The 15,374-nt window shown below is 32.1% G+C and overlaps 2 protein-coding genes across 7 annotated transcripts; both read left to right on the top strand.

Annotated features, from left to right (window-relative positions):
* The first annotated feature begins 235 nt into the window (after window positions 1-235).
* Window positions 236-9,921, top strand: spoon (A-kinase anchor protein spoonbill). Of its 6 annotated transcripts, none has more exons than XM_017899392.1 (7): window positions 236-403; window positions 7,564-7,628; window positions 7,949-8,394; window positions 8,464-8,976; window positions 9,105-9,320; window positions 9,402-9,532; window positions 9,664-9,921. In XM_017899392.1, exons 3-7 carry the CDS (start codon window positions 8,004-8,006, stop codon window positions 9,757-9,759), a joined length of 1,347 nt encoding a protein of 448 aa, XP_017754881.1. In that variant the 5' UTR covers window positions 236-403; window positions 7,564-7,628; window positions 7,949-8,003; the 3' UTR covers window positions 9,760-9,921. The 6 variants fall into 6 exon arrangements, with proteins under 6 accessions (XP_017754881.1, XP_017754877.1, XP_017754878.1 ...); XM_017899388.1 differs by having other exon boundaries at window positions 243-274; window positions 349-403; window positions 7,564-8,394; XM_017899391.1 differs by lacking the exon at window positions 236-403 and adding an exon at window positions 5,084-6,132 and having other exon boundaries at window positions 7,564-8,019; window positions 8,083-8,394.
* Window positions 9,922-12,571: 2,650 nt separating this feature from the next.
* On the top strand, window positions 12,572-14,469 carry LOC108546987 (transmembrane protein 19). Its single transcript, XM_017899302.1, has 7 exons — window positions 12,572-12,859; window positions 12,937-13,047; window positions 13,346-13,633; window positions 13,746-13,850; window positions 14,027-14,053; window positions 14,132-14,242; window positions 14,315-14,469. Exons 1-7 carry the CDS (start codon window positions 12,709-12,711, stop codon window positions 14,467-14,469), a joined length of 948 nt encoding a protein of 315 aa, XP_017754791.1. The 5' UTR covers window positions 12,572-12,708.
* The last annotated feature ends 905 nt before the right edge of the window (window positions 14,470-15,374 follow it).

Raw genomic sequence — 15,374 nt, 5'->3', positions numbered from 1 at the left:
GATTTTTTCGTAGAAACTATATATATAATTTATTATACAATTATTTCCTTATTTAGTACAAAATCGTCGTCTTTGCATTCTACATGATTTAAATGTAGCATTTTTGAATTTTTTACAATTATAAAAATTTGAAATAATAAGCAGTTCGCGCCGGAATTGAGTCGTTTCTTTACCGCTATGTGGCATCGTAGTCACTTCGTGTCGGACATGCTGCACCCGAATTTGTACCGCCATATTGTCTCTTACGAGCAAGGAAAAACATTGTGATTACGTGGTGAGGTTTCATTCAAAATATAAAGAAAGTTGATTATTCTGTGTACTGGGAATTTCATTCTTACTGTTTACTAGACACGTGCAGGAGATCGAGAAGAAATTAAAGACTAATCGACAAGTAATTACACAGGTATGTCGATCACGTTGTGCAGACCGTGTGCTCGTGTGATTCTTCTAGCGGCTTTCCTTTGTTATCTTTTAGTTACCGCTGTATAAAGCTCATAAACTTTCTAAATCGTTTCGGCTCGATGTTTAAAATGAGTGTTCTTTGAAGAAAATCCGACTACTTATCGGACAAGTGACTTTCGATACTTGATGATTCCTACGTGATGACCGTGGTTATTATTTTTACCAAATGTGACCTACAGTTACCTCGTGAAAATTTAACTAATCAAAATATGATCATAATCGAAAAGAGAATGAATACAGTTAGAGGAAATGCATGACACATGTTTTGTTTCGCGGATCCCAGTCTTTCCCTCCTTACGGTGAAATATCGACATACGTCGAAGGAATTGGGAAGTTTTCGGGAGATAAACGTTACAGAACATCTGAAAATAGCGTGTTCGTGTGTGATGTTACACATCCGTTAACCCCTTTCGTATTGTAATTCTTATCTTATGCACGTTCTTCTTTATCGTATGTGCCGCTTTAAATTCGTACGATCGTATTATACGAACGAAGGTATGACAATTTTAATTCGATGTTCGTGAAATTGATACTTCCCACCGGATGCTTCTAATCACCGTCGGAAAAATATGTTTGATGCTATCAACCATTTTTACCTTCATTGTCTCATTTAGTTATTAGCAACAATCGATAAAGTATTTCGAAAACAGGCCGTTTGGAACGGTCGTACACACGTGAAACATACGCCACAACATGGTGCTGTCGTGTTGCTCTATGTGTGCACGGACATTTAAAGGGTCAACAGACTGTGGAGTCACTTTTAGTTACGTGCTATTTCTAAGATACATCTGTTCGGTTCCGATCATCTTGCTTTCTAAGGCAGTTGTCCCTGAATATGGCATTGGTTATTTCCGTATACTAAAATCGTCGTTTAATCGCACAAGTGTGACCACGTGACCGCTCGTATGGAAATAAATGTGTGTTCGTATAAATTTCTATAACGCTTTGAATTTATTTTAATTATAAAGCAATGGAAAATGTACAGTTGGCAACGCGTATAATTATTGTGTTGGCAAATAAAGTATATCAAGTGGAACGTAATTTACCATTTGGACGATGTATTACCAGTTGATAATTGCAATGTTACTGAATATCTTATTCAGACGAATTTCTCTTTTATCTTGCCCATTAATTTCAAAAAATAATTGTGTAATATATTTTAGCTGTCAATGAGTTACATTTATTCATTCAAAATATTTGTGGATTGTTGATCCAGTGAAACAATAATAAAATGAAACTTGAAATAAACAGTTTTATGTTTATACATATAGTTATAGTATTGGAAATATAATAAGATTAAAATTATTATAATATTTTTTACAATATTTTCCGAAATTTGTAATTTAAATAATTTAAGATCTTATTGGTAATATTGATTTTAATCCGTGGTTATATTCTAAACAAACATAAGTCTGGAAACATGTAAAGTCACACTTGTAGACAAAATTGATTTGTAAACGTTTCCTTAGATTTACCATCGATGGCATGTGCTTATTATCAACATCACAGATATGATGTAAACATAAGACGTTTAATCTATAGCGATAAGTAGTGTAGTCAGATTTCCTGGTACATCGTTTGAGGTTAAGGGTAACTGGGAATTATTTATTGTGCAACAAATTTAATTTTATTTGTTACGATGTAACATGTAATACATAATAAGCGTTTACGTTTAATCTATAGCGATAAGTAGTGTAGTCAGATTTCCTGGTACATCGTTTGAGGTTAAGGGTAACTGGGAATTATTTATTGTGCAACAAATTTAATTTTATTTGTTACGATGTAACATGTAATACATAACAAGCGTTTAATAACAATTTGATTATTTTACTTCATTGACAGTGATAGATTACGGCACTTGAATTTTTTTTATCATATCTATCATCGCTATCGACTTACATTTTTATCCAACTTTGTAATCGTTATAATTTTTATAATCCCCTCGACTTATTTGTTGCAACATTGATTCTTAATCTTTAACACGGTATTCGAATCGAAATGTTAAGCGTTGTCCTTTCCCGTGAATGGTTAATTTGAAACTGCTCAACGATTGGTTCGTACATTTTCCACAGAGGGTGCTGGAAAGTCTGTACGAAAACGTGTTTCAGGAGAGCGCAGCACTGATCTCTTTTGTATCCCTTTTTGTCGTGGCTTTCATCGTCCTTCTCACAGATTCTTCCTCTTTTCGTTCCCTTTCCTCGTAATACTCGTTGCCCATGCTTGGTTACTTCATCGTTCTTTGCGTGTGCAGGTTGAACATTCCAAGAGCACGTTGAACCGTCGCGGTCACCTTCGTTTCTTGCATTTCTATGCTGTCGTCGTGTAACGATCTCGTCGGGTAAATCTGCTACTCGACGGGTGTCTCCCTCTGTCCACCGATGAAACTAATACGCGAGACACATCGAAGTGGCGCTTGCAAACCGCGTTTTAAGTCACAATGCGCGCACTTTAGTCGCCGATGCGATAGCCGTAGTTATATCTATTATTTTGAGACACGATGAAAGGAGCTTCGAAATGTGATTGGAACACGCGACATGTGTCGTGGAGAAGTGGCAAAGGGTCCTAGATACAACGTCCGTGATCCAGATATTCTCGTATCCGGGTATCCCAGATAATATCTATCTTCGAAATTAATAACCGAGCATCGAATAGCCCAGGGCTGTTTAAAAGCATTAAGCAGGCGCGTTAACTAGACTGGCTACGTCTAGTGCATCTTAGATTTTGTGTTCAATGATTAACGAGAATCTTTAAGAAGGGAGAATAGCCTTGCTACACGTACGTGTAATTCGGTCTGTCCAACAGTCATGTGTCGAGTGAATTATCGAATTATCGAAACAATCGATGCATGTTTGTGATGTGAACTGTTTCGTTGAAGATTTTTGTCCCACGACAAGTTAAATACAAGCGTAACCCAGTTCTTCGAGCGACTACTTTCCGATTTGATCTCCGTTGGACAACGGTTACCGGTTTCGTTTTAATTCAACTTATTTTTTTTCCTTTTTCTTTTTTTTTCGTTGTCCAGTACGTACCCCTTCTCTTCTTTGGGCCACACGAGTAAGAGCTCAAATCGTGTTCTTGCCTTACCTTGGCCGATCTCCTTTCTGACTTCTGAACGTTGTGTCGAAAGCGATTAAGCAGCCATTGAAGTTGCCTTTCCGATGAAAATGCTCAATGATAATTGGCGCATCGTTTCTTTCGTTCGTTCACCTCTTATTCGATACACGTTATTATTAAAAATTACATGGCTTGTGTTCGTGAAAAAAAGAATATTTTCCTTTTAATTTTCTTTTTCTTTCTTTCTTTCTTTTTTCTTTTTTTTTTTTTTATATATGAAACCAATAACACGCGATGAATTGTAGTTTTAGCAGTATATTAATGAGATACCGTCGTATAAGAAATTCTCGAGGAAATTGCTTTTAAAGGTTACTTAAAATGTTACTAGAGAGTGCTTTAAAATTTTGCAAGTTGCAATAAATTAAAAGATTTATTAAGAGATACTTCTACATTTACCTGATGTCTACATATTTTTAGTTGTACGTCAGCGGAACGTCGTCAAAGTATCGGTAATAAATTGTGTACGAGTAAAGGTACATAAATTTCTTTTCGGTATTCATATAATGCCAAAAAAGTCATTATCGGTTACATTTTTTCAAACCAAATTTTGGCTGGAAGCGGAAAGATCAGTATCGCAAGAAATTCGAGATAACGCACAGCTGATTTAGATGATATCGGATAGATCATTTAAAAAATTGTGTCAAGGAGAGTGATACCATGTAAACAAAAATTCGAATAGAATTCGACAGTTTATCGTGTCTGATGCAAATTGCGTAAAATGTAGAAAATTGTACTATTCTTGTATCGTTCCCGTATTACCATTGTACTGTAGTTATGGCATAATAGTAAAATTAGTGCATTGTTATCTATGTTTACACCCTATTGCATTATTGTTATAATATGGTGCAATTATGATACTATATTACACTCGTACAGTGATGTAGTAGAATGTTATTAGTCTAGTGTCGCCCTCTGTCAGATACCAAATTATTCCATTGTAACTATGTTACCGCGATGGAGTCGTGCTTTACTATATATACCACTATAAATTATTGCTGCTTTGCTCTTATTATATAAGTATTGCTGTTACTGTACCATTAATTATAGTTGCTGTACGTTATTAATTACTAACTTTTATTACCAAATAGTAATTTCTAGTAATATTACAAACTTGAATCTAGCCTATTGTTGCGGACATAATTCGTGCGGGAGATCGCAAACCTTGTATGTCACCAGGATATGGTACATTCGTAAATGCACGTAGAATTTTTTATCTCGTTGAAACGCATGAATGAACGTATGTAGATCCTATTCGTTCAATATTATATATTTGCATTCAATTGTTATACGGATCGATATAGGCGGAATGCTTATATGATGTAACAATTTACAGTCACTCGAATATAATGCGCAACGAGTCTTCTATATTTTTGTTTTCGCAACATTCACGAATATTCCCGTTTTCTTAGAAAGACACTTAAAGTAAGAAAGTGAAAAGGTATGCTATTATAAACGCTTCGTTTTTTTTATTTATCGTATACAGATCGAGAAATTTTTTTGTAATTAAGAAATAAATATTTTTTATGCTTAACTATGCGAATGTTTTTAAACTGGCATTTCGTCTGTGTGGAACTACCTGTTCGCTTGAAATTGTATCCTACGCTAACACCCGTGTGATCGAAACCTATTATTTTATGCGACGTTGCGTAATCCCTTCCTTTGATAGCCAATTTTAAACCTTTTACTTTCAACGCAGATTCCGCGATAAACATGCTAGACTAACTTTTCAAATCGTAATACACGAAATAGCTGACACCCCGACTGTGGAAAAATCGTAAAATGTTACACTTTTTCCGTAGAACGAGATTCGAGAAATTAGATCAATTATCTGCCGAAGGCTGCTTTATGAAGTGTTATCGTAATGGAAATACACTGTTGGCAATAATTAGTGGGCTATTTACTTAGACAACTGACGATATATTTCGGAAACTTTAATCTATCGTTTGATAAACAGATTAACAGCGAATAACATTTCAGTACGCAAATACGTAGTATAAATTGCCCGTGTTATTCCTCGAAGTTAGTTACCTTGGTAATTTAAACCGCTTCCGCGACTACTTATTCACGAACAAACCGTTTTCTAAAATTAAATTCGGCTCTTCTATATTCGATACACGTCGAAACTTCTAAGCCAACCTAAATACTAAATCTACCATTTCACCGAAGATTATCACGCTCGCTTTAATACTCCCACGAAAAACAGAAGTAAGGGAGAAAATTTGAACGTTATCACCATTATCATCGTGTGAACGCCTCTTAACGTAATCGCGCCTGCGCAATTGCGAGCGGTTCCAGTTGAACTGGTCTCTCCGGAGTTACCGCGTGCTGAAAGCCACGATCGTTCCGCAAACCGCAGTACCGCGTTAGTCGTGTTAACGAGAGTGCCTTTGGTTCGCCTGTTAATCATATCGAGAACGCCTTTCGAACTCTCGATTTTCATCGGTTCACTAGCAAGTTCACTTCGATCGTGTCCATCTGTGCATTCCCCAAATAATTAAACGGCCTCGTGTACGTGTGAAACAACCACAGATGGAAGTAAGCATGGACGTAACGTCGGTGAGTCTCGTACGGTCAGAAATCTAACCTTCGTTAGAGGACTGTTTGCCTGCCTCATGTGCCTTGATGTCACATGGAAGCACGCCGAATTGGTGTCGCAGCCGCTATTGAAAGCAGGGGAAATTTCTATCGATCATGTTTCAAGCGAAATTGAATATTTCGTTACGTCGAATTTATATTTATTATCGTTTTACGATAAATTGGCAGAAACAATGAAAGTTTTGTCTTCTAATCGTTTCGTATGAAAAAGTTTCCACAAAGGAGGGGAAGCGAGACGTGATCACATATGTGTACGTTTACGTTTGATTTAACCTAGTCATCGGTTTGTTATGTTTGAAAATTTGAATATCGGAAATTTTTAATGCTTTCTTTTTTTAATATTTTTCTATGCTTTATTAACATTTCATTAAATTATGGAAACGATTCGCATGCTTTCTCTGAACTTCAGGTATCACAGATGGAAACTACAAGACTATATCAAACGAAGGTGAATGCACTATACAGAGTGTCTCAAAGCACGCGATTTGGTTCAAGCAGAAATTGTCTTTTTTAAAGGAAGATTCAATGTGTTTATAATAAGAGTGTCTCCCTTCCGGGTTAATTATGAAATTTTGGATGTATTGTAACTTTTTCATTTTTATTTAGAACTTACTATGTCATTTGAATTTATACTATTTATATCTCAAAATTAGAATACTTCGTCCGTTCTAGATATAATCCACGTGTGTTGGTATAACCTTATGTTGTACTACATATTTTGGAACACTTTGTACATTCGTACGTAGCTCAAATCTAGGGATTACTAAAATCACATATCGAAATTATATAAAAATACGACGGAAATCTTAATCTTATTTTAACTTCTGTTTCTATAACTTTTCTTTCTATAAAAATGTTTAAAAATGTTTATGTTTATTAATTTAACTAGTACTATGACGATTATGTGTACTTCAATTTCAATTATCATTGTATTGTATCACTTGAATGTTGACTCAAGATTCAGTTATGATTCTTCTGTTATCTGAAGAGAGTATAAGTAGAAATAGATTTAATAAACTTGAAGCAATTAAATACATTTGAAATCTATGTTGGGACAAATAGTTTGACTATTTTCGAAATTTTTACTTTCACGTTTAAAAAATCAAGTATTTGTTTGTATACAGTGTCTTTACTCTTAATTAAGCTATTCGAACGAATATAGTCATGGCCGGAAGTTACGCTTGTGAAACGGTAATTAACAAAGGAAACCGAGTAAGACGAGAGGCAGAATAAGAATTAAATTTCATCGACTTTGCGCGGTCGCTGTAAGATGGTAGTTGTATCGTTATTTTTAAATACAACGCGCTATAATATTGTTAACAATATATTTTACAATATATTATAACGATTGTATGGTTTGTGGTAAAATACGAAATGATTTTTTTATTTCAGAACAAATACCCTGAGTTCAACAGCAACGGTGGATTGGAAAAATGTCTGCTACGCATATTCAAATGGTAAAGTGGACCTTTCCTGCATTTGCCCTTATTATTGGTTTATTGTGGTACAAACGTCGTCGAGTGGACAGAGCTGATCCAGGTGGAATTAATAAATTAGATCGAAGCGAGGAAACTATCGCCAATAACGTAAAAGAGGTTGCACCATCAAATTGTAACACGAGCTTTTGTGATTCTGGCGTACAAATTGATGAGCTCCTCTCATTGAGCTCTTCCAGTCAACAAGTAGAAGACATTATTTGTAGTCCTAGAAAAAGAAGCGAAAGTTTAGATATTCCACGAAGGAAGGCTGGTTCACAGTGTATTTCTGCACATTCTAGAACTCCTCCTGAAGATGACCAAGAATGGTACAGTTACGTGGATACAACGTCAAAAATGGAAATACAATTAGGTAGTAATCCGAAAATAAGCAATTTCGACACGATTGCAAGAAGTAAAAGCGCATCCTCCTTAGACAAAGTTGCTGATTCCGGTGGCAAAATGCTAAAAATATTTGAGAACGTTGTTGAAGAGGAGGAACAAAAATTACCCTCTGAGAATAACTTAGAACAGTTCGTTAACACAAACGAAGAAAATAACACAAATAACGAATGTAACCTTCCAAACAAAAAGCTACCTGTTACCTCTCCATCAAAGGATGATGCTAATACTTCAACACAAGTATTATCTGAAAGAGATTCTGCCAACCATAGTCCAGTTTCTGGTGTTTTAGAAGGCAGTGTCACTGATGAAGCTAGAAGTGAAGGCAGTACAGATAGTGGAAAAGGTAAAATTGATTCTTAAATGATCTAAATTCATATATTATATCATTGATACAATTTCTTATTTTTTGCAGGAGGAAGTATCAAAGGTCACACAAAGGATAATGTAATTCCAATTACATATGAATTTTGCATACCTCAACATTTAGTTGGAAGATTAATTGGTCGTCGTGGAAGTTTCTTCCAAAGCATTCGGCTTAAAGCCGAAGTACACATAGTCGTTAAACAACATCCAATATTTAGAAATCAATATATTTGTACCATACAGGGTTCTTCGGAAGGAATTAACGTCGCTCTAGACATGATACGACAAAAATTTCCTGAAAAGGAGTATCCGCATGTGTGTCTCGAACAAATTTTGCCATTAAAAATGCTGGAAGGGATCCCATTAGTTACTGGAATAATGCAGCTATCGTTAGTGGAGGGAATGAATAATGATATTATTGTATCTCACATAGTAAAACCAAATCGATTTTTCGTACAGCTTCCCACTCACCCCACGTATCCACTCTTATGTATTTTAGAAGAAAATATGACACAGTTGTATAACACGACAGAATCACCACCAGCTCCAGAAGAACTTAGTAGTACGTTTATATCGTATCGTTATTACTCTTTTGCTGTGTTGCAATTAAAATATTTAAATATTCTTACAAATCTGCTGAGTTATTACACAAGTAATTGGTTGATTAATTATGCTTATTTTTATTTACAGAGGGTATGATCTTAGTAGCAAAATGGTTTAATAGGTGGGTCAGGGTATACGTCGAACAACCAGACCCACACAGGGAGCAGCATCTAGTACGACTTGTTGATCACGGAGGTTATTGGGTCTTTAGTAATGCTGAAATGAAAAAAATTAGGTCCGATTACCTTACGTTACCGTTTCAAGCAATTGAAATATTCTTAGCAAACGTTCAACCGACGAACGGTAATTCATATTGTTACATTTTTCTAAATATTTTCTCGTATAAATCAATAATTATATAAACAATTCTGTATTGTATATTAGGTAAATGGAATCAAGAGGCTTATAATATAGTTGCTCACATGTGTTATGGAATTGTCGGTCAAGCTCAAATAGAAGGGTATATCAATACAGACACATATGTAAACCTTTATCTCAATATTCATAAACACGGGGTAAGTAAATGTTAATTCTGAGGAAAAATTTTTCAGAAAATTTGTTAAAATCCATACATTTATATGAATTTGTTATATCTAATAATTTTTTTGTAATTGCCTTTATTTAATGAATTTGTTATATATCATAGGTTATATCTCTTGCTGAGGAATTAGTAGCTCGTGGATTCGCAGAATCCGTACCATTAGAAAGCATAGTTCCAGAAGAAGGTATATCAATTTCTTAAGGTATGATTAGAAATTTAGTCTTTAATAATTGTACTGTAAAGAAACCGTACGGTGATAATACGTGATCATGTAATTTTTTTAGTCATTATGCGTATATTTTTTCGAATTCGTTTTCATACTCGGAGTTTCATACTTCATAATACTTTCATACTTTAAGTAAAAATACCAACGAAAGTTTCTTCCTAATAATAATTTGAATGTTGTTATTCATACATTTTCTATATTATATTCGATATGCTGTTTTATATTTATTACATCTAGATTGAATTATATGACATAATAGCGTATATTTTGTTAATACATCGAGTATCAATGGACATATGTAAGGGTGAACTATATTTAACGAGCATTTATAAATACTCCTCGTGTATGATTTATGACAAGTACAAATGTGAACTATTATGTTTAGAGTGTGGCATTTTTATGTGTATAGTTAATGGAACTTTTTAACATTGTTTCTCATATTATTGAACAAAAAAAATTTAGATCAAGTGTTAACAGACAATAGGGTAATGAAGCGAAAGAGGACACTTTCGTTCCCGTACTTATATGCTGTCGAGATGTACGATAGATTTATTAAACGCCAAATGTACGATACATAACATATGCATACATATGTATGAAACGCCACATTCTAGCGGCAGAAATCGAGTAATAATTGGTTAGAAATAAAAGAGACATTTAATGTACATTCAATACAATATGCAAATGATTTGTAACTTAGGAACAACTATTTCATGGTATAATAATGTAACATACGTTTTTTGTAAGCTGCAGTAAAAGGAAGTTGAAATTTATTATGAATCGCAAAAATTACATGGTATGATCCCTTAATATTTTTATTTCTGAAACTTAACTTTTTTCTTCCAATTTTTTTTCTTTTTTTTTTTTTTGTGATACAATAGCATACGTAAGACAAATCTTACAGATAATGCTCACGCGGCTTCCATAATCGCTTACAGAAACCCAAACAGTTACGTTAAATTCAAATTTCAAGTAAATACAATAGCGTGAAGAAATGGAATGCAAACTTTGAGGCTGTTAACAGGAGGCAAAATGCAACTATGTATTACATGTCGCATTATTTAGTTCTCTGTTTCTAAACAAATTTCAAATATACTTCTGTAAATAATGTAACATTACTATTCCGTTTATAAAATATTTATATAATACACCTTATAATGGTTATATAAAAGAAGAAAAAATAATGGTTAGATGCTAGTTATCTCTATACAGTGATAAATATGACAAAATATAAAGATAGCAGAAATTTATATATTTTATACTTCTCAAACACTGATAGAGAAAAGTAATTTGCATTATAACTAAATGGACGAATCGGGAAATTCGCTACTCCGCGTGACTTGTATTACCTATTACAGGTCAAATTTGTTTATTCTAATGTAATGATTTTTAATGTAAATTAAGCTATGAAAGAGATTTAATTTGTCTAAATCGGATCGTATGAATTCTTTATTCTTTTTTTTTCTATGTTGTATTTGATACTAAAAGAATCATACAAGGCGGTGGTATCCTTAAGTAATTAGGATTACTATCTCGGAATAAAAGCTTGATTATTGGTATTTTCTATACATTTAACGTTAAAAGCTTATCGTAGTATAATCTATATTATATTGAACAATTATTAACAAAAGTTACTGTCTACTATATGAAAAATATTTTCTATAATTTTTTCATAATATTAATTTCTTTCTGTGTAATTTTGCTTTTGGTTACCGCGGCAGGTAAACTGTTACCTTTTTACTTCTTAAATTCCGCTTAATGTTTCTGGATGAATATTCGTTTCATTTTAATTGTGTTACTAATTCTAATTGTATGTATTGCAACGAAACTGTTACACGAATATTTTATTGTAATATTTAGTACGTCTTCCAAACAGAAGAAGTACATATAATAAGATTTCGTTAATCAGTCTCTTAAATCCTAAATAGTATATTCCTTACGTTGCATACATGTATATAGTATACACAATTAACAACAGCGTCTGGTTATTCGTACTTCTTACGATTTCATTTACCATTATCAATTAAGCTCATTTTGTATATACTTCAATGTAATTTTCGGCGTTTTCATTAAATTTGCATCATTTTAATTGTACTATCTTTATTCTTCCTACGAAGTTACGTTATTTTTTATATAAAAAATACATAAAAATATAACACATATATTACCGTTTATGAGTTATAAATTTTTATTCCCATCAAAAGATATTCATGCGTGAATGGTAAGCAAAACATAAATATTCATTCCCTGATTTTTGTTTTTTTCTTAATCTTTGACATCATCCGTCTTTTTGTTTAACTTCGTTCATTATATTTTATATTTAAAAAAATATTGATTGTTGTAGCATCGATTACAACATTTTTTCTTATTACTTATTTATATTATTAAGTTAGTTCATAAAACTAATTTATCGCCTATCATTTAAAAGGTTTATGTAATATACATGTAATATACATATATATCTAATTTATGGATTTTAAACTAGAATTTAAAGCCCCCTCACCATTTCTGTATTACTCGCAATATTACCGACAAAATACTAAAACTGATTGTAACGTTTAATATGATAAGAACTTAAATATAAATGGATTTAAATAAAGCATTTTGTTTTTATTAAAACGTCAATGAAAGCAAGCTTCATTTATTTTTGTAAATAAAGTTTCATTTTATCGTCAGTATGACTTCGATAAATGATTTTGCGTGCATAAACAGAGAACACTATAGTCAATCTCATAATCCAGGGTTGGTAAGGCAGTCAAAGTTGACTCGCGAAAATTTGTACAATGTTAAATGTACTCTGTACTTCGTCTGTGACAATATATCTCCACAGTGGTTCAGTTGTATGAGAACGAAATTGTAAATTAATACACATACAACTATTTTCGAGTATTTACATTCGATTATTAATTTAATACTTGATAAGCATGGCTTCATTGACAAGTAACGAAAATAGCCGATCGCATGTATTAATATCGGTTCTTGTTAGTGCTTGTGCAATTCCAATTTCTATGCTGTTTTGGTTTTTAAACGTAATTTATTCGATTTTTTATTCAGATTATGACAATCACTTTGAAGGTATGTTAAAAGAATTGGATTTAATTTAGAGCTTTTTGATGTTTTGATTATTTTGAAGAACATAACCTTTTTCATAGAGCACCTCGTTGTGTCACCATGGAGATGGCTAATTTCAGTACTATTACCAATTTTTATGGCATTTTGGAGTTTGAGAAGAAAAAGTGTGGATCTGAGTGGTGCTATTCTCGGTAATAATATTTTTCGTGAATCTATCAATATAAGCAGTGTAAATTGTAAACAAAACAAAGTATTGACTATCTCAATTGTTGATATTGTTATTATATACATAAAATAATTATGAGCTTAAGTATTTTACCTCTTATTGAGTAGAATATGTCAAATATATAATATAAAATAAAAAAAGTTTCTAATTTTAAAAAGTGGCTTTGTATTATTTACAGCAAACAGTATCTAATTATACATTCACATTTAATTTATTTAGTTTTCATATACATCGTAATATACCCATTAAATTTTATATTACAGGATTATTTGTGGGCTTTATCCTGACCCTAACTAGTTTTGTTCATGTGGCTTGCCTTTTTGCATTTCTTGTTACATCTACTAAGGCAACCAAGTTCCGTTCTGAACAAAAAAGAAAAATTGAATCAGACTTTAAAGAAGGTGGACAAAGAAATTGGATTCAAGTGCTATGTAATGGTGGTATGGCAACACAATTAGCACTTTTGTATTTATTGGATGTAGGAAGCTCAGAACAACCAATTGATTTTGACAAATACTATAGAAGTTCCTGGTTGTCTGTAGGAATTTTAGGTACATTTATTAATAATTCATGATAATGTGAAATTCATAATAAAAAATATCAGAATTTGAATATTTAATTTCAGAAGCATATTTATTATTTCTAATTATTTAAATTTATTAGGAGCCTTTGCCTGCTGTAATGGAGATACTTGGGCTTCAGAAATTGGAACAGTTTGTGGTAATAGTGATCCTTTTCTAATTACTACATTGAAAAGAGTTCCAAGAGGTAAGAATATTAGAATTTGATTAAAAGCAAAATAATATAGTATATAAGTAGTCATCTTCATTGATATCACTGTATATTTAACTCAATATCTAAATTATTGTTATTAAATTTAAAGTATTATATGTAAAAAGTTGTAATTATCAATTTATTTTATTCGTACTTATTTATATTTATAGGCACAAACGGTGGTGTTTCCTGGGTAGGTCTGTTTGTTTCTATACTTGGTGGTATAACAGTGGGTTTATGTCATTATTTAACAGTACTAATCACTGTTGACACAGTCGTGTTACAATTAGCAGCACCACAGTGGCCAATTATCATTATTGGAGGAATCGCAGGCCTTCTTGGTAGCGTAATAGACTCCGTTTTAGGAGCCACGTTGCAATATTCCGGTGAGATATTTGTTTTATTATCGTTGCGGATGTATTTTTTACTCAAATTAATTATTTCGTCTTTTATTGTAGGGATAAATGAAAAAGGGAAAATAATAGAACATCCTGGCAGAGGTGTGAAACACATATGCGGTAGACAAATTTTAGACAATCATAGCGTAAATCTCTTATCCAGCGTTATTATTGCTTTAACCTTACCAGAAATAGCAAAATTAATATGGTCTTAAATATTCGGATACGTAAATAATTATATGTATTGTTAGGTATAGCTGACTTATTTAAATGTATGATCAGATATGTACTTGTATATGTTTATATTTTTATTTTGAGGTATGTTTCTACAATGTAAAATACTTACAATTTACATTATTACCTGTAGAAAAACATTGAAAGAACATCCTCCTTATGAAAGAAGTAATATGAAATATTACTCAAAATTCAGATATTTTTGGTAATAATAATGGAAAAATATTGATTAATTTTCCTAGAAGATACCAATTTATAAATACCTACTTTTTTTAAATTTGTCGACTTTCCGACATTTTAAAAATATCGAACTGCTATTAATAGACAGAATCTCCTTGAGAAGGAATATTAGTTTTATTATCTATTTAATATAAATTTTTATACATTAGAATTATAAATTAGAATTACCCATATATTTCTTCGAATGTTTAGCTATATTTGTGTGAGCGAAAAGCATATGTATAATAAATATCTATAAAACCTCTTTTGTATAAAAAGCACGTGATGAAATTTGATATAACGAATTGTAATATATATTTACAAAAGGCAAATAAAAGTTGTATCCTTCTAAAAGAATATATTCTATTCCACCTAGATTAAGAATTTTTAATGTATCAAAAAATATTAAATTAAATATGTCATACGATATTAATTAAATATATCATATTGTAAAATCTAGTTTGATTTTATCTTAAGGCTTACACAAAAATTTGCTATGAAAAACGGCATAATAATTCTTTTTCAATGGAGAGATTATATACTAATACGTTCTATACGTATATATCGCTTAACTTTTATTTCATCGTAATTAATGCATAAATTAAGAATCGTTGTATCGATTAACTTAGTGTAAAAACATTGCTTCTTATTTTTTTTTTTTTTTTTT

The sequence above is a fragment of the Eufriesea mexicana genome, unplaced genomic scaffold (genome assembly GCF_001483705.2).
Source record: "Eufriesea mexicana isolate 0111107269 unplaced genomic scaffold, ASM148370v2 scaffold812, whole genome shotgun sequence".
Classification (NCBI taxonomy): Eukaryota; Metazoa; Arthropoda; class Insecta; order Hymenoptera; family Apidae; genus Eufriesea; species Eufriesea mexicana.
This window is presented reverse-complemented; position numbering and strand designations above follow the sequence as displayed.